This window comes from Paramisgurnus dabryanus, chromosome 14 (genome assembly GCF_030506205.2).
Source record: "Paramisgurnus dabryanus chromosome 14, PD_genome_1.1, whole genome shotgun sequence".
Classification (NCBI taxonomy): Eukaryota; Metazoa; Chordata; class Actinopteri; order Cypriniformes; family Cobitidae; genus Paramisgurnus; species Paramisgurnus dabryanus.
The window spans coordinates 37,458,137-37,479,816 of NC_133350.1; the positions used below are offsets into that span (position 1 = coordinate 37,458,137).

The window sequence follows — 21,680 nt, forward strand, 5'->3', positions numbered from 1 at the left end:
ATAAAAATCCTGTCATCGCTCCTGTCATTGGGGGTTTTGTGCTGTAAGTCGTAAAGCTAAAGACGCCGATTGACCTTAAAACCTACTATAACCTAATATCATGTTAGGATGTTAGAATAGTATATTTTTATTTTTTAAATAAGTGTTAAGGTTTACCTAATTAATATATGTACATTTCACTGTTATGTAGAGGTACATCCTATCTGGTGTTATTGATATAGATAGTTTAATGGTAGCACACAATCATGTTTAACAAAACCACACACACACACACACACACACACACACACACACACACACACACACACAAAAAAAGTCTAGTGTGTCTCTGTAAGCCATGGCAATTTTGTTAAATGTTTTGTCTTTAAAGAAATGTTTGTTGTCACGTTAGTGACATCCTGGCTTATAACATCGTCAACTTTGATAAATAATATTTGCAAACATTTTATTGTTCCCTAAATGGATAACAGATGGTTTTAAGGTTACATTAATTAAAAAACAACACCACAATGTGAGATAAATGTCTTAAACCTTTTAAGTTTCTTTAAATCGCAAATAATGGATGACATGATTTAATCAGTATCTGTGTAATGAATCCTACATCTAAAAACCCTTACTTATTGTCAATGAGGACACAGACTTAATATCAAAACTTTAGTAACAAACAGATCCATCGTAGACCCCCATGCAAACACACACACACACACACACACACACACACACACACACACACACACACACACACACACACGCACACACACCTTGCAAAGACACGGGCTCATAAACACGCCCACACATAAACATACTGTATGCACACACACACAGACACAAGCGAGACTTGGTACCGCTCATGTGACATTAGATATAAACTTACTCATACACACCCAGATGTTTAATTATGGAATGTGTATAAAAACTTTTGGATGTTAAAACAACAAAATTAAGATCGAATAGCTTTTGTCATAATAGTCACATGGCCGTTTCATTTTAAAACCCGCATGTTTAAATCAGAGGCGTTCTAAAACTAGAAATGTTGACAGAATTGCATTTGTTGTATAATAAACACATAGAGGTTGGGATCCACAGCGGACACAAAACCAGGAAATGGGGTCAAAATGTCTTAAACATTAAAAAGGTTCTTAACGCCATAAGTGCGCCTCAGCGTACGTTCTCTGGCAACGGTGGTTCGCGCATTCATGTGTTTTAATCAGAGCCTTGATTAAAGAATTCCCTAAATCTAAAATTAAACCCTATTTTGTCAGAGCGGCCAGAATTACATTTTATTGTGTAATAAACACATATTCCCAGTTGGTTTTAAGATGTTTTTAATTTAAAACAAAACCCCGAAGATATGAATTTTTTAATCGTTTAAAAGTTTCTTAATGGCCGATATGTGCACGCATCCTCGTATGTTCTATTGTAAACGCTGGAGCCCCGATCTTTAATGGCTTGAACAGAACCCCCTGCTTGAAATGCTTCACAGATCTCGTGAAGCGAATCAGCTTTTATTTAGTTTAAAATAAATAGGCTTTAAAGTCTGCTGGTTGCTAACGGATGGTGATAGAGAGAGAGACTGAAACTGATCGTCCAAAACAACAAACTTTTTTCCACATCAATAAATATGATGAACACTCGCAAGACAAGAAACACGCGCTGGAATAACATGTTCAAGAAACCTTTTATTTTGACAATGCCTACCGTGTTACATTTATAAATACACATGTACACATGTGGATGTAAGATGACATTAATGAATTCAACCCAGAAGAGGGTGTGAAATGTCTTAAAACGTTTAAAAGGCTCTTAACACCATATATAAGAGCGCATCAGCATACGTTTTCTGACAACTTTGGTACACGCATTCACATGTTTTAATCAGAGACTTGGTTAAAGAAAGTCCCAAATCTAAAATAAAACCCCTATTATACCGGTGCGGACAGAATTACATTTTATTGTGTAATAAACACATATTCACAGTTGATTTTAATGTGTCATTTTTTTTTTTTAAAACAAACCCCAGAAGATGAATTGACATATGGTCGATTTCTTAACGTATGGATATGAACACGCATCCGCTTATGTTCTCTATTGTAAGCGCAGGACCGCAATCTAATGGTGTGAACAGAATATTGTGCATGAAAAGATTAAGATTTTATTTAGTTAAAAATAAAAAGCCTTAACCTAAAGACTGTGTTATTGGTGGCCCCCGGTGGTTTTGGCACAGTTCATTGCTATACCCATGCTGAATATTTCATTAAATAAAATTTAATGCGTCTGCATTGTTTGCCATAAAATAGGGTGTGATCTAAAATAAACCTTTTACTTTTTGACAGAGTTACCATATTACATATTACCACGGCGGTTTTAAAAGACACTAGTTTACAAGCAGCCCCCTAATGTGAATTATCTCAAACACCCAGACGCTCACAGAGCAGCTTCTGTTTAAGGCTTATCAGAAAAATATAGCTTATAGTTAAATAGATAATAACAGATTTAAGTATAACCAGTTACAACTAAAATATTTTATTCTTGCGTGACTTTAAAAAAGTCTCTTGACAAAACAAACGTATTATCAAGTTGTATTTATAAGATACACGCAGACATTTGTCCTAAAATCTAAAATAATAATTTATTTTTTTGTCAGAGCAGACAATGTAAGACTCTTTGTATAATATACACATTTTCAAACATGTTTTAAGAAGCCTTTAATTAAAAATAAACCCTAAAATGAGGTGAAGACGTCTTAAACAAGCACTGTGGACAAATCCAACACATGTATCCAGTATCCGAAACGTTTTAAATCCAATTTGCCACAAAATGTTTAAAATGTCCCAGACAAATCCAAAAAGTCTCCGATTTTTCTCTTTTTTAAAGATACGTCCAAAGCGTTGTGGTCTGTATCCTAACCTGAAAACAGATAAAAACAAGTTATTAGGACAAATATCTAAATAAAACAATTAAAACTTTTTTCTTATACAATATAAACGTACCGTGAAGATCCGCTATAGATCTTGCAATAGTACACACAACGTTCGCTTTGCCGCTGATATCCAAACCTTTAAAAACAGATAACACATGTTATTAGAAAATATTAAACCAAACCAGTTTGTTTAAATCTATTGTAACAGGATTAAATAAAAACACACCGGACAACACGATCCACTCTGCGTCTCTTTTGTTCCAAGATTTCCGTGTTACGCTGCGGGATGTTCTAGTCTCGGTCTGACTTTTTTGTTCAGGCCACTCTTCTCCGCGATTTACCAGGAATAGTTAAACACCAGTTTAGACAATTTCGCTGCAATACCAGAGATCGAATTTTTAGTTTTTAAATAAATCAGACAAAATACTGGAACGAACACAGCGAAACACATACATACCAATAGACTTGAGTATAACAGCTCTGCTCCATCCAAACTGATTCCGGGAGATCTCTTGTCGCTCCCCAATAAAGGTTCGGTCATAAACTTTCAAAGATTACATCACACGACCCCCACACAAACACACACTGACATAATATCAGCATCAGAAAACTTTGTGTCTGAACAGAAAATAGACTAGTTCGATAGAAAATATCGGCTTTAAGTTTAACCAGTTACAACTAAAATATTTTATTCTTGCGTGCCTTTAAAGAAGTCTCTTTACAAAACAAACGTATTATCAAGTTGTATTTATAAGACACACGCAGTCAATTCCCCTAAACCTAAAATAATAATTTATTTTTGTCAGAGCAGACAATATAAGACTCTTTGTATAATATACACATATTCACACATGTTTTAAGAAGCCTTTAATTAAAAATAAAACCCCAAAATGGGGTGAATAAGTCTTAAAAACATTTAAAAGTTTATTAACGTCATATATAAGTTTCTCTGTCACCATCTGTGCACGTATACACATGTCTTAATCAGAGACTTGGTTAAAGATTCCCCTAAATCTAAAATAAAATCCTATTTTGCCATAGTGGACAGAATTACATTTATTAACATTATTTTAAAATGGCAGATATGAACGCTCACCCGGCGCTTTGTCAGGCACCGCCGGATCTTTAATACGCGTGAAACTATAGTGCAGGTTATGAAAAGATTCACGGAATTCCTGAACCGTTTAAAAATTTATTTAGTTTAGACTTTCGTCTAAAGATTATAGTATTGCCGGCTCCGAAGGTTATGGCTCAGATCATTGCTTAAACTATACACGTATACGGTATATTTCATTAAATAACTTGTGATGTTACAAACAAATGTTTTAATCGTCGCATTGTTCATGATTTGTCTAAAATCTAAAATAAACATTTACTTTTTTGACACCGTAATGGGGGATTGTTTTACCAACATTGAGTTTTAGAAATCTTTAATCGCTTTACAACACGCACCCCTGTGAAAGAAATGCAGGCCGTATTGAGAAGCGCACGGGTCGAAAAGGGAGGGGTGATAGACAGCAAATGTCACACACGAGCCGTCATGTTTAATGACAGCATACGCTTGACATAAAACACACTCAGGAATAAACAAACCACTAAATGACCCGTCATAAAACCATTAAATACTTTCTGTCTAAAGTTGACAACTTGTACAGATTTTGATTGATGGTCCCGCCCCCCTGTCAAAGGGTCATAAAAACGACCTGTCAGACAGCAACTGTCACCGGGTGGGGGAGGGGGTCATAAAAGTTTGACGAATGCCGGTCCACTATAACTACTACCCTCAGTTCATGACATTTACAAGTTGTGAAACATTCACCTATTCATACACTGTCAGCCATGCGAGAGCCACCCAGCTCATCGGGAGCAGTTGGGGTGTAGATGTCTCGCTCAAAGATACCTCAACACTTGGTCAGGGGGAGCTGGGGTTTGAAACACCAACCTTCTGATTTGTAGACAACCTACACTAACCACTGAACCACTGGACATACGCACATTAATATGCTAAACTTTTGCAAAGATATAGCCTCAAATCCATTTCGGCGTGCTCGCCATTATTTGTTGATGCGCCATACAATAACTGATTGGTCTATCAAAATCTTTTTATGACTTTTTGTCTAGAGTCTAGATTGTGTGTACCAAATCCAAGCCAATCAAATGAACGCTGTAGGAGGAGTTTGAAAAAGTTGGGATGCTTTGTAATTGAAAATGGCCATCCGAAAACGTTTTGGTATCGTTTGACTCGGCATGCCTCAAGGAATCTAACAATAGCAATTTCATGATTTGGACTCAATTTTGCAGTATATAAGCAAAAACAGTCACTTTTCAAATCTCATGACCACTAGGTGGCCCTGTGACAAACCGTTCCATGCACGCTCAGTTCATGACTTTTATGACATATAACAGTTGCGGTTAGATGTCTCACTCATGGACACCTCAACACTAACCACTGGCAATGCACACATAAATGTGCAAAACTTTTGCGAAGATATAGCCTCAAATCCATAATTTTAATAGCAAGTTAGCGTTAGATATAAGCAAAAATACAAATTTTTCAAATCTCGTGAACACTATGTGGCACTGTGACGAAACTGTGCACGCACCCTCATGTCATGACTGCCATCAAAACTACTTTGGCAAAGATATAGCCTCAAATCCGTTTGTTCGCGCTCTACGTAAAATGCTATGTTTCAAATATTTCAAAATATCTAAATAACACAATAACGGAAATGACGTCATATGGTTGCGTTTCTATGACGTATGGGTCAGCAGTTATAACCAAAAATGCAAGTGAAAATTTGGACTGTTGGTGGCGCTATCGGGTTTGACAAAGGCACTCCAAATTTGGTGTTGTGCCAAATTTCATAACTTTCCGACAAAAAAAGTTAAAATTCAAAATGGCCAACCCCCAAAATGGCCGACCGAAAACCTTTTGGTATCGTTTGACTCTGCATGCCTCAAGGAATCTGACAATAGCACTTTTACTGAGACTTAATAGAGATTCTTATTTAGCTCTTCTTTTAGTATCAGCAGTGTCTCAGATGTTGCTCCTAAAATCCATTAGGAGAAATAAGAGTAGACACAACTGAGACATGAGAAATATCTGAGACTTAATTGAGATTCTTATTTAGCTCTTGATGTAGTATCAGCAGTGTCTCAGATGTTTCTCCTAAAATCCATTAGGAGAAATAAGAGTAGACACAACTGAGACATGAGAAATATCTGAGACTTAATTGAGATTCTTATTTAGCTCTTCTTGTAGTATCAGCAGTGTCTCAGATGTTTCTCCTAGGATAAATAAGAGTAGACACAACTGAGACATGAGAAATATCTGAGACTTAGAGATTTTTATTTAGCTCTTCTTGTAGTATCAGCACTGTCTGAGATGTTTCTCCTAAAATCCATTTAGGAGAAATAAGAGTAGACACAACGGAGACATGAGAAATATCTGAGACTTAATTGAGATTTTTATGTAGCTCTTGTTCTAGTATCAGCAGTGTCTCAGATGTTTCTCCTAAAACTCTCTTTATTGTCTTGCTGTAATCTCTTTCAAGACTCATTAGAGAAAGTGTTTTCACTCAGAGATTGCTCCTACTAAGCTCAGCATTTATGTTTGTGATTCTCATCTGTGTCCACTTTAGGTTTCAGATTTGACTTCACATTTTCCTCATAAAATTGCCCAGGGAACATACAAATAGATATAAATGAGACTAAAGTAAATTTGGAGAAGGCAAGACATAGATGAGACTGTATTAAAATGAAGATGGGAGAGCTCTTTAGTGTCTTGCAGAAAGTTTTATTGCTCAGACGCTGCTTCTGTCTTTCATCATCTCACTTTCTGATTGGATATGGTTTCGTTTCACGTGAAAATCTCAAGAGCGTGCTCGCGTTTGTCCTCGGGATTCCCCACACACATCAGGATTTCTGATCGTAAATATTCAACATGTTGATTCGCAATCGGCATGGCTCCGACGTTCTTCCGAGCAGGTTCGGACACTCTTAACATACCTCACACCAAGGGAAAATCTGATAAGATAATCTGTAAAACCATTGCGATACTCGGGACATGGATTGTCGGAAGGAGGGAAATCGGCCCAAAATCAGCCCGATTATCTTTTGGTGTGAACCCAGCCTAAGTGATGCAAAGTCTGATTCATTTCCGCGAACCGGCTCTTTTCGGACAGTTCTGCTCTTTGAACCGGTTCAAAAAGCCGATTCACTGGTTCCTGACATCATCAAGAAATGACATCACTACGAATTTATTGTATCAATGAAACATTAAAATAAAGTTGTTTGTGTCAACACATTAAAACATTTAGGCCTAAATAAAAAGATGTTTTTTTCGTGAAGGCATAGTTGATTTATTGCCTTTTATTCACAAGTTAGTAATGTTTGTGGTCACAGTTTCAATCGCGGATTGTAAATGCCAGATACAACTGACCAGTTTTGACTAGCCTACAACTTGGATAAGATTCCCAAAAGACACTGATGCATAATTGGGGATGTGTTCTACATATCCTAAGTATAGAATAAATAAACTTGTCTTTTAAACTCATTGGTTTTCCATAAACAACTAAAATATGATTTGGAAATGTATTATGTAATATGTCACATTATACAACCCCAAATCAGAAAAAGTTGGGACACTGTAGAAATTGTGAGTAAAAAAGGAATGGAATAATTAACTAATCTCATAAACTTATATTTTATTTACAATAGAATATAAATAACATATCAAATGTTGAAAGTGAGATATTTTGAAATGTTATGCCAAATATTGGCTCATTTTGGATTTCATGAGAGCTACACATTCCAAAAAAAGTTGGGACAGGTAGCACTAAGATGCCAGAAAATTTAAATGTACATATAAGGAAAAGCTTAAGGACTAATTTGCAACTGATTAGGTCAATGGGCAACATGATTGGGTATAAAAAGAGCCTCTCAGAGTGGGAGTGTCTGTCAGAAGTCAAGATGGGCAGAGAATCACCAATTCCCCCAATGCTGTGGCGAAAAATAGTTTTCTGAGTTTCTCAGAGACAAATTGCAAAGAGTTTGAAGTTATCATCATCTGCAGTGCATAATATTATCCAAAACTCAATAGAATCTTAATCAATCTCTGGGCATAAGGGTCAAGGCTGGATGCCCATGATCTTCGGGCCCTTGAACGGCACTGCATCACATACAGGAATGCTACTGTAATGGAAATCATAACATGGGCTCTGGAATACTTCCAGAAAACATTGTCGGTGAACACAATTCACCGTGCCATTCGCTGTTGCCAGCTAAAACTCTATAGGTCAAAAAATAAGCCATATCTAAACATGACCCAGAAGCGCAGGCATTTTCTCTGGACCAAGGATAATTTAAAATGGACTTTGGCAAAGTGAAAAACTGTTCAGTGGTCAGACAAATCAAAATTTGAAGTTCTTTTTTTTGGAAAACTGGGACGCCATTTCATCCAGACTAAAGAGGACAATGACAACCCAAGTTGTTAATAGCGCTCATTTCAGAAACCTGCATCTCTGATGGTTTGGGGTTGCATGAGTGCGTGTGGCATGGGCAGCTAACACATCTGGAAAGGCACCATCAATGCTGAAAGGTTTATCCAAGTTTTAGAGCAACATATGCCCTCATTCAGACGTTGTCTCTTTCAGGGAAGACCTTGCATTTTCCAACATATAAATATAAATATTAATTTCTCCCTAGGGTTTTTTGTCCTTCTAGGATTTTTTCCCATTGGGTTTTCTCCTAGGGGGTTTTTTAGTCCCAGGGAGAGTCAGCCAACTTTGGCTTAACTTAGCACTTTACTGTATACGTGACATTATTAATATGCTCGCTTACACGGTTTTTTATCCTTAGCCGCTATATTCTACTTCTTATACTATGTATTGATTTTCAATGTTCTCCTCTACATCTACTCATGTAAAGCTGCTTTGCAACAATTAACAATTGTGAAAAGCGCTATATAAATAAAATTGAATTGAATTGAACATGACAATGCCAGACCACATACTGCATCAATTACAACATCAAGAATGCATAGAAGAAGGATCTGAGTACTGAAATGGCCAGCCTGCAGTCCAGATCTGTCACCCAGAGAAAACATTCAGCACATTATAAAGAGGAAGATGCGACAAAGAAGACCTAAGACAGTTGAGCAACTAGAAGTCTGTTTTAGACAAGAATGGGACAACATATCCATTCCTAAACATTGGTCCTCCTCCAGCTGTTCCTTTATATTTACATTTAAATTTTCTGGCCTCTTATTGATACCTGTCCCAACTTTTTTTGGAATGTGTAGCTCTCATGAAATCCAAAATGAGCCAATATTTGTCATGACATTTCAAAATGCCTCACTTTCTACATTTGATATGTTATTTATATTCTATTGTGGATAAAATATAAGTTTAAGAGATTTGTAAATTATCCCATTCCTATTTTTACTCACAATTTCTACAATGTCCCAACTTTTTCTGATTTGGGGTTGTATATTTTTCAATATATTCCCATGTATTATTGTTTCGTAAGGGCTGAGCACGGTGCAAGATGTTACAAAGATATCTTATGAAGCTGTAGAGGAGATAAATGTGAGAATGTGAGTGCCTCTATCTAAGGAGAATAATCTGAGCACAGTGAGTGATGTAGCTGAGTTCTCTTATGAAGCTTTAAAGGAGATAAATGTGAGAATATCAGTGCCTCTATCTAAGGAGAATAATTTGAGCACAGTCAGTGATGTAGCTGAGATCTCTCATGAAGCTTTAGAGGAGACAAATGTGAGAATGTGAGTGCCTCTATTTAACAAAAATAATCTGAGCACAGTTAGTGATGTTACCGAGATCTCTTACGAAGCTTAAGAGGAGACAAACATGAAAGAATGTAATTTTTTGTCTCAGGAGAAACATGTGAGAAGCAGGAGACTTAGGCTTATGTCTCAGTTTGACATTCACTTGATCTCATTTCTGTCTAGGAGAAAGATGTGAGTTGAGAAGGAGATCTCATGTTTGATTTTCCTTTCCTCTGGGATAGCCCAAATGGTTGAGGAGTTACGGTTAAATGAATAGCGCTTTCAGAGTCCTTCAGCGGATAACGTACCAAACACATTAAAAACAGCCTTTTAATGGTTAATTTCGTTGTCTTAATGCAGATTTATTAAGTAGAGAGGCTATTAAACAATACATAGTGCATATTTACGCATAAAAACGTATGAGTGGAGTGTTTTTGGCACTGTGAATCTGCTGGTTAATTAAATTAAATGCAATAAATACATTTGTTAATATAACTAACTTGTATTAATAAACTGCATTTATTAATGCGTTCAGGGATTAATAATAATTTAAAATGAGATGGCATTTCCCATCAGATTCCCAAAAGAAAATCTTGTTCTTTGTATATTTATAAATCAAACAGACAAAAGATATACATAGCACACAGCTTTAAAGTTGTTGGATGTAGCGTAAAACACTGTAAAAAGGCACATAGCCTACCAGCAAATGACCATACTAATTTCCATACTTTCTTACTTCCCATATTAGTGACAATATGCATAAGAAGATGAGTCCACCCATCCACACAATGGCACTTTTAAAGGAAAAAATGGGAAAAGATAAAAAAATCATGTCTATGTCATATCCCTCATTTATTAGTAACATAAGGTTAAAAATACAAATTTTGCCACTAATTTAAATAAGGTTTACTACAGTGTGACTCCAAAATGTTTTATCTCATATGGCGTGAGAAAAGTGGCGTCTGCGCCAATGTCTAAATTGTATGCCCGGTGCGTAACTCCAAGATAAAAGGTGTAGTGGTAGAAAAGAGACCGCACTCAGGGACTTAATCAGATACAAAAACTGTATTAAAATTCCGAAAAGTGTTAACAGGACATAACAAACAAAAGGACAAACGTTTCGGGCTTAGCCCATAATCAGTGTCACAACTTCAAAACACGTCATTAGGCGCTACTGCCTCTTATTGGTTCCTCCACCAATCACTCCATATGTGGATAAGGATACACCCATGATCATTACTGGCAATCAACCATTGGCTATAGTCATGAATGTATTACGTAAGCATGTCCAATAGAACATCCTATCCATCCAAAACATGATATAATGTACTACGAGAAAAAAAAAATTGTAATAAACTTCAAGAAACCACATTTTTAAAGACAAAAGATATATATCAAGATACAATAATAATACCATAAAGGAAACTAAATAAGCCAAAAGCGAAAAATACAAGAGTGAAAAATAACGCTTAATAATCAACCATATATCATATAATACAATACTAAAGCAAAAAAAGACAAAGAAAAAGAAAACAAAGCAAAAAACAGGGCATGTACACATACAGGTAACCAATCAATAAATATTTCTCTTACAAAAAACATGTGAAATCCAATATATGGCAACATACTGTAATACCGCTATACCGGCTGAAGAGTGGAAAATACCTTGATATGAATTTTTGCTCATACAGCCCACCCCTACTTTCTATCTTTGTTTCCTTGTTTTCATTTGTTGTTTTCCTAGATCTAGTTGTTAACCGAGGAATCGGAAGTTTGTTAGTGAATGTTCTCTCCACCATCACGCTGCATTCAAACCAAAAGACCTATGAACATAAGGCGGATGCACGTGATATTGTAACGCGCGCGAGGGGGAGGGGGATCTGTGGTGCGTGCAGGTACTGTCATTGACAGACAGATTTTACACAGCCCTGAACCGGCCTGTTGCTTATTCGCCAGTTTTCGCTTGTTACTTTTTAAGTTTATCAGATATTTGCATAGACTTTATCAGAAGGTAGATTTTCGTTAGTTCTTTCAAATGAAATCGTGAACATTTATTCTTTTAGTTGGAATGGGCCATTTAGTTGGAATTAGTTTGTCATATTCAGACCCATGGTTTTTAGGACGATGCCTGCAGTGAACGTTCTGACAGGATGTTCGCTGTGGTCTATTACAGGAAAAGTGACTACCAATTTTCCACTATTGATGAAATTTCGTCAGTACAAGATAAAGATGTGTATTCGTGTCCACCTACCTTTCATCAGTGTCCAGAGTTTATGTGAAGCACCGGTTGAAAGTTATACAATTTTCAAACCACCTCAGGGCTGAAAGCTCAACATATCAAACGGTTGAGGTGGTTGTTCTTGATGTAATTATTGTCACATTTAATGAAAACACAGTACAACTTGCTACTTTGAAAAGGTCACCTGACTTCCGGTAAGGGAACCTAGGGATCATTGATGCCTTCTGGTTTTCGCGTTGCATTTGTGGGAATTTAGGGAACAGAATTTCAGTGTAGACACAGCCTATCACACGGGATCGCGCAAAATTATTTATCTGAAATCAAAACAAATGTTTTTGCGTGTCAAATCAATGTATGTTGTTTAAAGGCTGTTTACATAAAGAATACAACAGAATAAAATAAGGACAAATTTCAGTCCTGTACCTAAAAATGTCAAGGTATAGCCAAAATCACCAAGACTTAATTTGCATTCCTCACTCACCGCCCAGGGAACAGGCGCCAGGTTACCACATAAACCACACCATCACCCTCGATCCACATCCCCGCCTTCGCAAAGGCCAGTACCAGCAACTCTTCAAAGTAGACATCCCCACAAATCTCCTCGAAGCCTGCCGTGGCAGACTCCTTCCCAATTACAAAGCCAGTATGGCCGCAACGACCGCACCCGCAGGAACCCGTGCTTCTTTCACACACTCTGCCATTTAAATCTTCCCTTTCCAACTCAGGTCGGTATCGCCGGAGCGACCACCACCGCAGGGGCCTGTGCCTTTCCTTCTTGCTCTGCCATAGTAGACAACTTTCCGAAGCCAGTATCGCTGCAGCGACCGCCCCCACAGGGGCCCGTGCTTCTTTCACATGCTCGTGCCATTTCCTCTTGCTTTGCCGCAGCAGACTTCATCCAACCTCAAAGCCTGTATCGCAGCAGCGACCACCCCCGCAGGGGTCAGTGCTTCCTTCGCATGCTCTGCGTAGCAGAGTTCATGCTATATCACTGCCTCAGCAGAACTGCTCCCGCAGGAGCTTTTCTTTTCCAACTACCTCACTTTCGGCTCCCCTAGAGCACAGCCCCGTCATAGGGCTTCCTTCACTCCCCTGGAGACCTACCTTGCTCCTTACAGCACTAATTTCATGGTTTAGAGCTAATTAAAGCCCTATGCTATTTTTTACACGTTGCACACTCCTTAGCGTCACCCTGCTCTCCATCAGAGCACAATTTCTCCTCTTTATATATAGGTGCAGCAGCAGCCTTGCTCCCTCAGAGCCCCTAGATTCTTCAAACTACAGCCTTTGGGTCCAGACCTCTGCCCCCACTTTTACTGTCCCTTCCAACCTATCTTTTCACAGCACTGCACTCCAGTGCATATTTTGGAGCTACCTTTTCTAAAAATGGCTGCAGACATGGGCAGCACCTCGCCTTCTCAAGCCAGCCTTTTTGGGATTGTTGTTTCGGCGGCTGTCCTGCACCACCTGCTTTCTTTGGGGATAACGCCCCAGGCCTGGGGCTCCTTTCCCGTTCAAGAGACGAGCGTTCCGAACTCGGGGGTATTTCCCCGGCTCGGAACTCTCGCTCGCCAAACACGCATATCAGCAGTCCCACCTTCTTGTCAGTGAGGCAAACTGGTAAAATGATGCTTTATAAACAAGGTTTGGGAGGAGCCGATCTAGAAATGAACACGGCTTGCTCTTGATTACTAATCACCATAACAACTCAGCACCAGCTCTATAAATAATCAAGACTCCTTACCCTCATTCTCCGGAATTATTCCAACCCACCTCCACCCCTTCGCCTCACTACGTACATTTAGCTCAGCACCAGGGGGATAACCCAGGTCAGGGCACGCCCCAGGCCCGGGGCTCCTTCCTCGGTCAAGGGACGAGCGTTCCGACCTCGGGGGTATTTTCCCCAGCTCTGAACTCTCACCCCGGGACAGCACGCCAAACACGGATATCAGCAGTCCCACCTTCTTGTCAAGGAGGTGAACTCGTAGAGTATAAAGTATTAAAAAATTTTGCTTCACAAACTTTGGAAATGTTTTTGAGGTATTTTTAACAGCATTTTACAGGTGCTGTTTTTTTTTCAGGTGCTGTTGTTAATAGAGATAATTGTATTTAACCTTAAATATTCCTTTGTTGCTATGGATACTGTAAACCAGGGCTATTCAAATCTTACCCTGGAGGGCCGGAGCACTGCATAGTTTAGCTCCAACCCTAATCAAACTTACCCACCTGTGATTTTCTAGTGATCATGAAGACATTGATTACCTTGCTCAGGTGTGTTCGATTAGGGTTGGAGCTAAACTCTGCAGTGCTCCGGCCCTCCAGGGTAAGATTTGAATAGCCCTGCTGTAAACGGTAAATTGCTGATTTAACAACTGTCTACTTGGGATCATATCACCTGAGACAGATAATTGTAGCAGATATTACAGGTCTAAAAGGTTAACCAGGTTAATAGCAGCATTTTTGATAGTATTTCTGCTTGTCTTTATGATGTAGATGTGATGGATCACCAGAGATCTCTTTATTCTGGCTGTCTAGTGTCTGGGGTCCGCACTCCCCCCATCCGCCGTAACAGTAAATTGGCCAGCTTTGGCCGCATCTTCAAGCCATGGAAATGGAGAAAAAAGAAAATTGAGAAAATAAGACAAGGATCTACAGGTAAGGTAAAGCCCACATACCAGGCACACACACACACACACACACACACACACACACACACACACACACACACACACACACACACACACAAACTAAATATTTTGGAGTTTTGTATTCTTGCCAGTTGCCTATGAATAGCTATAGGTGCTATATAAGTGAATAAATTAAAATATTCTATATTAGGTTTACTTGCATTGTGTACAGTGTAGTAACCATTTAAAAAAGCAATAGGACACTCTATTAAGATCATTCAGTTCAATTTAAATGTATTACTATAACGCTATTTTCAATATTGCATTGTGTCAGTTAGTTTTGCAGTAAATGTAGGGAAGAGAAGTATGGCCAAAGATAATAAAAGGTGTATGAAATATAAAATATATATGGTATTACAAAATACAAGTTTATTGGCTGCACCCATGGCAAAAACAAACATTATAAAACGGGCAGTTCTGGTTCTTCATTCTGATTGGTTGAAACGCGTTCTAAGCCGTGATAACATACACCGGTAACCTCACGGTTCAGACCATAGATATGTATATAAAGGCTAGATGGCTCGTCCGCGCTGATGGCCAATTGAGTTGAACGTCCGCATTTTGGCGGCCATCTTAGGACAGGGCGCTCGCTCACTCGTAGCATTGAGTTTTAATGATGCAGGTACTTTTAAATGACCATAACTTGCTTAATTTTTTACCGATTTTCAAACGGATTGGTTTGTTATAAACGTCAAAGATGTACCTATGACACTGAATACGTATACTAAAAATAAATAAAAAATTCATGAAACATGTTAAAGCATCCATAATTATAGCCACGTTAATAACGTTTGTAAAAAACCAAACCGTTTGTAAATCCGTCAAGAATTCAGCAAGTTACGAGCATTTTAGTTGGCGTATGTCACTCACCTTCCGTCCACAGCAGCAGGGAGCAGCACTATGGCAGCACTGACCTAAGATGGCCGCAAAGTGACGACACAGCTGACTCCGCCTTGAGCCATCTAGCCTTTATATACATATCTATGGTTCAGACCACATTACATAAGTATCACTGCGCCACTGTTGCTGCGTATTGATTTATGAAAATAAACACCACAGTCTATAATCATATTTTTAATTTGTCTACAATTGCACAATTAATGGCGAGATAAATGTCAATAAATATTGTTGAGTCATCTCGTCGATAAAGAGAAATTGTTGTCTGAGGATTTTATAAGTCAAGTTCATACGTCCGCTATTATCCACTGGGTGGCGATCTTACCCAACTTAAACACTGACGCATTCAATCAACACTGAAAACACAGCGTGTAAGTTTTGATGGCTCAATCTGATCTCTTACATAAATTCTTCACAAATATGGAATTATCTCTGCTTTTAGCTAAAAATTTGAGAGGTGATAAGAGAACAAATGAAGGTAGGATGAATGAAACGTTTTTTTTTTGTTTGTTTTTTTTGTTTGAAAGCGGATGGTCTGTTCATTTGATATTTTATGTTTATTTAAAGAAGATAATTTTTCTGCAAGGCATTAAACTAAAACTGGGTGGCAACTTAAAAAAAAACGCTGACGGGGAAAGAGTTCAGCATGCTTCCAAGCATATTTGATCACTTCAACAGTTGCACAATATAAATGTTAATGTATAAATTAGATAAATGGTGATTTATAAAATAAACACCACAGTCTTAAATCATATTTTCATTGTGTCTTTGCTGCATCTCTGTTGGTTGGGAACTGCGCTCTGTTTCAGTCACACTTGATTCTGAGGAACTACTTTGTTTGGCGGAAGAGTAATATTTGTACTAATATAATTACAACCTATTTGTGTTTTATTTTATAAAATCCCGCTAACGTTATGCATATGAAGTAACCGTTTTATAAACGCAATAAACCCCTTGAAGCGTTGGGTTACCAGTGCATTTTATAACAGCTAAGGGGGTTTTAGGCACTCCGCTTCGCGTCGTGCCTAACAACGCCCCTTAGCTGTTATAAAATGCACTGGTAACCCACTGCTTCTCGGGGTTTATTGCTTTATTACATTCAAAGCAGTATAAAATAAGCTGGTAGATGTTAGCAGTACTAACCGTAAAACGTTTAAGCTTGTAAACAAAAGATTGCATATCACATATTATGCATATTATTATGCACATATTATGCATCAAACTTTTAAAATGATCAAAAAGATATCAAATATTAAAATGGTGTAATATCAAAAAATATCAAAGGTGTATGCAAGTAATGCTATTATCTCCTCTGTGTGTTGTGCGTATAACACCTCATAAATAAATAGTTCATATTAATGTTAGAATGTATTGCTTCAAGAGAAATGTGGGATTGTCTTCAGGGAAGTTTATATGTAACTCTTATGTCGTATGGTATCTGCAGCAGTGGAGAGAAAAGTTGTCGCCAGGCGGAGCCATGATGATGGAGTCAGGAAGGGCCTGGCAGAAGCTTGCAGGGGTGAGAAAAACTGCCACATCCATCTTTTTACTGCCCTAACAGTGCCAACCACTCCCTGTCTTATTACTGTTACAGCAGTGTACAAGTGATAGTGTACTGTATACTGTATATATTTGACCAGCAGAGACGGTAGAAGAAGTGATGAGAGCATTTAAGATTGTTCTGTTATATCCCATGCTTACAGAGTCTGGTCTCATCTGTGGTGGGAATACAGACAAGCCAGAAACCCCCACACATGAGTACTCAGATGAAGAAGAAAGAAGAGAGGTCATGCCATTGGCCCCGCTGGCCTGCACCATAGAGGATCTTGGCTCTGATGATGAAAATACATCTACAGGTGAGGACCTCTAAATTAAGTGTGGTGGTCACCTTAATGATGATTTCTTTTTGTAAGTAGATTACTTTAAACCATTCAAGAAGTTATGCTGTGCTAATGATGGCCACTTGTTCATTATCCTGTCTATGGGTCAAGATATGCTATTATATTACACATTAAAATAACATTGAACAGTCTTATTGAACAGCATGTGTCATTTTTTCTCGAACTAAAAATGACTAAAACTTGGCTTACTAAATCATTTGAGCTTGGATAAAGGGTAAAGACCCTCACCTTACCATTTAGCAAATAAATGTGAACAAAATTGAAGAGATTTTTTTCTCAAAAGATGCTTGAAGCATAAAAAACTACATAAGCATAAAAAAAAACACATGACCCTGGGACAACATTTCAATCAACCATTCAGATTTCAGAAATAAGTTTACAGTTTGTTTTAAGTTTAAGCTAACAACCAGGATAAGCTGTTTCTAGACCATTGTTTTTCACTTGTCATGTCCCTCTGATTTTAGGGTTTGGTTATGGTTAGGGTTGAGGTTTGAGGTGGGTTTAGGTTTTATTTAGAAAAATCTTGTCCTTGGGTCAACATAATATGATGCCCTAAGGACATCAACCACTTGGCAAAATCAGTTCGAGCTGAATGGATCAAATCAGCACATTTGCAAAGTTTTATCTCCATATGGCAATATCACAAATAAAAATTAGAAGGGTAACTTTGCAGTATCACATTATATATTTCCTATGTGATTTATTTCCAATATTATAGACGAGAGTATTCAACTGCAATATATAAATATCCTCACAAAATTATTATTTCTCAATACTTTGACAAAAATTATTTTCAAAGGAACTGTATTCTTACAGTTATTCAAAGATGCACACATTATTCCGTATATGATTTGAATTTTAGACAAGAGTATATAACGGCAATGAAAGCAATATGACAATAAATATCCACCACATATAACTTAACATAACAGCATAATGAAATTAATAAAAAGACAAGGAAGCAGGATTGGCATGTAAATTGTATTATTATTAGCGGAAAAACAGCAATATCACTGAAATAAACTCTGAGGTAAATGCGCCAAACACGTTAAAATAAATAAGCAATAACAGTGGAAAAACATTATTATTTCTCAAAACTTTATATGAGAAAAATTATATTTAAAGGAAATATTCTTACAGTTATTCAAAGATGCACACATTATTCCATATTACTCCCGTTTATGACCACATTCATCTCTGGCCTCGCTCTGTTATGTAATAGCTGATTGAGGTGCGCATCTCCGTCTTTCAAACAGGTATCATTTTGTATAGTTACTCATTTAGGAAAATTAGGCATGATTTAATGATTTTATTATTATTACTGTATGAAATTTTTTTTTTTTTTTTGGGGCAGATTCATTACAATTTGTATTACCCTTGTTTTACTACAAATAGGCTATGAGACCTGGTATACAAAATATCCTGGTAGATTTTTTGGAGGCACTCCGCCCCTGCTGAAGACCAATACAAAGAAAGGGTTTTTAGAAGTCTTGGCCAACCGAAAAGAATGAGCATGTACAGCACACAATACTTAGTTGGGGCTCATTTTGCCTGAATTACTGCAGCAATGCGGCATGGCATGGAGTCGATCAGTCTGTGGCACTGCTCAGGTGTTATGAGATCCTGTTAGTGGCCTTCAGCTCTTTTGCATTGTTGGGTCTGGAATATCGCATCTTTCCCTTCACAATACCCCATAGATTTTATATGAGGTTAAGGTCAGGTGAGTTTGCTTGCCAATTAAGAACAGGGATACCATGGTCTTTAAACCAGGTGCTGGTAGCTTTGGCACTGTGTGTAGGTGCAAAGTCCTGTTTGAAAAGAAAATCTGCATCTCCAGAAAGTTGGTCAGCAGCAGGAAGCATGAAGTGCTCTAAAACTCTCTAAAACTTCCTGGTATACGACTGCGTTGACCCTGGACCTTAGAAAACACAGTGGACCAACACCAGCAGATGACATGGCACCCCAAACCATCACTGACTAAGAAAACTTTACACTGGACCTCAAGCAACGTGGATGGTATTCCACTCCTCTCTTCCTTCAGACTCTGGGACCCTGATTTCCAAAGGAAATGCAAAATTTACGTTCATCAGAGAACATAACTTTGGACCACTCAGCAGCAGTCCAGAAGCAAAACGCTTCCTGACGCTGTCTGAAGAGTGGCTTGACACAAGAATTGACAGCTGAAACTCAGGTCTTGCATACGTCTGTGCGTAGTAGTTCTTGAAGCACTGACTCCAGCTGCAGTACACTCTGTGAATCTCTCCCACATTTTTGAATAGGTTTTGTTTCACCATCCTCTCCATGGTGTGGTTATTCCTATTGCTTGCACACTTTTTTCAGCCACATCTTTTCCTTCCCTTTGACTCTTTATTAATGTGCTTGGACACAGAGCTCTGTGAACAGCTAGCCTCTTTTGCAATGACCTTTTGTGTCTGTGTGTAATGAATAAAAATAATATACAAGTTTCACTTTTTGAATGGAATTAGTGAAATAAATCAACTTTTTCATGATATTCTAATTATATGACAAGCACCTGAATTTGGAATTGCCACTAGGTGGAGACAGAGAACACAGATTCAACTTTCCTGACCTGTTATCTTTTCAGTACATGACACAACAGAGGGGACAGAAACAGCAGGGGAACTGAGCCAAAGTGAGGATGAGGAGAAAGTCTCTGTGGCAGATACCGTGAGCAGAGGGGCAAGTGCTGGGTTTCCTGAACTCATTGAGTGCCATGAAAAGAGAAAGGACGAGACAGCACTCAGAGAAAAGCACACACCTCCAGGCAAACCTCCTGTGAAGATGCTTACTAGACTGGGCAGTCTGGACAGTCAGTATCAAAGTGTACATTTTATATATAATATTTGGCCAGTATTTGGCGATTTGTCTGTTTTGTGCTAGTAATAAAAGTAAAACGTAAATAAAAATTTGTAATGTTTGGTGTGAAATGAATATGTTTACTGATGTTTATTTAGGCAAGCATTACTTACACTATTGCACAACATTTATGCAATAGTTTAATAAAATAAAAGTAGTTGCATAACCCTGTTCAACATCATCCCTCTGTAGCAAAAACTAAATTGGTACATCAAAGTTTAATTCTTAGGGTTAAGGGTTTGTTTTTATATTCTATTTTAATTTTTTAATCAACCATCTGTAGCACCCTAACAACTCCATAGTAGCAGGTTTAGCACGTTTCTTATATTTTCTTATATATTGAATGCTTCATCAAATTTTTAATTGTTAGTTGGGACTAAACAGATTGCACAGCTTAAAAAGTCAAGACCCCATCTGAAATTTTATATCTGAAGAAGTTTCTTCTTGTCTTTAGGCACTCACTTAAATCAAATCAGGCCTGCTCCAGCTACACTGCCCAGAAACTTCACCCTCCCTAAAGATGCCCTAAGGGGCAGGATGTCCACCCCCAATGGCTCCCCCCACTTGGGTGTCATGCACCCACAGCTGCACCCTAGTTGCATCATAGAGGAACTCCACCGTGCACTGGCCACAAAACACCGTCAGGACAGGTAAGAGACTCAAACTTGATGGTTCTGTATTATCAAAAATAATTTAACCTCATATTAGATAATATTTGACTAACATGAGAGGTGTTATTTGTGTAGGCCTGCATTAAAAATCAATACAACCATAGACATCAGTTGCTTTATCATCCATTTCCCTACACATTTCTTCTTACATGCTTTTCGATCATGAAGTTTCCATGCTAAGGAGATCCGCAGTTCACCCAAGCGGCGTTTGGACGGACGGCTTTCCCGTACCGCCAGCACTGAGAATGATCAGAGTGGAGAGGGGCAAAATAAGACAGAGGTTGAAGAAAACAAGGAAAACATGCGTTTGGACGAGTATTACAGTGATCAGGAGAGCTGGAACGAATCTGTCATCTCTGGTGTGTTCCACCAGATAATGCATCTTGTTCAGATTATGACATTATATCAGATGTTAACCATTATCATTAGCTTTAAGTTACAGTAATTAAGTTAACATAATGTCAGCATAGTGCTTTGAAATGGGAATGTATTATTTCAGATAACCATGTACAGTATGTTATGATATTGCATACATTAACACGTTTGGTACATGCTTTAATCCAACTTGAATGTAGTATTGCAAGCACTTAAAAATCTTAGAGATTTAGATTCACAAAAATATAAAGGATTAAGAGCCAGTCAGCCAGATTAACTAAACGGGGCAAATTTGCGTGAGAGTTTGATTTCAATAAAGCGCTTTTGGG

General features: G+C 38.0%; 1 protein-coding gene and 1 long non-coding RNA gene across 2 annotated transcripts in view; one reads left to right on the top strand and one right to left on the bottom strand.

Annotated features, from left to right (window-relative positions):
- The window catches only part of phactr3b (phosphatase and actin regulator 3b), a 202,716-nt gene that overhangs the window by 118,096 nt on the left and 62,940 nt on the right, over window positions 1-21,680 (top strand). Inside the window, exons 2-7 of the mRNA XM_065272978.2 lie at window positions 14,437-14,598; window positions 16,972-17,046; window positions 17,231-17,383; window positions 20,034-20,258; window positions 20,760-20,955; window positions 21,145-21,335. Of these exons, the coding sequence (XP_065129050.1) occupies window positions 14,437-14,598; window positions 16,972-17,046; window positions 17,231-17,383; window positions 20,034-20,258; window positions 20,760-20,955; window positions 21,145-21,335 (1,002 nt within the window). The remainder of the gene's footprint in view (window positions 1-14,436; window positions 14,599-16,971; window positions 17,047-17,230; window positions 17,384-20,033; window positions 20,259-20,759; window positions 20,956-21,144; window positions 21,336-21,680) is intronic.
- Window positions 2,988-4,832, bottom strand: LOC135764602 (uncharacterized). Its single transcript, XR_010540131.2, has 3 exons — window positions 3,378-4,832; window positions 3,147-3,295; window positions 2,988-3,056 (listed from the first exon to the last, which is right to left on the bottom strand). It is a non-coding gene; the product is annotated as an uncharacterized lncRNA (long non-coding RNA).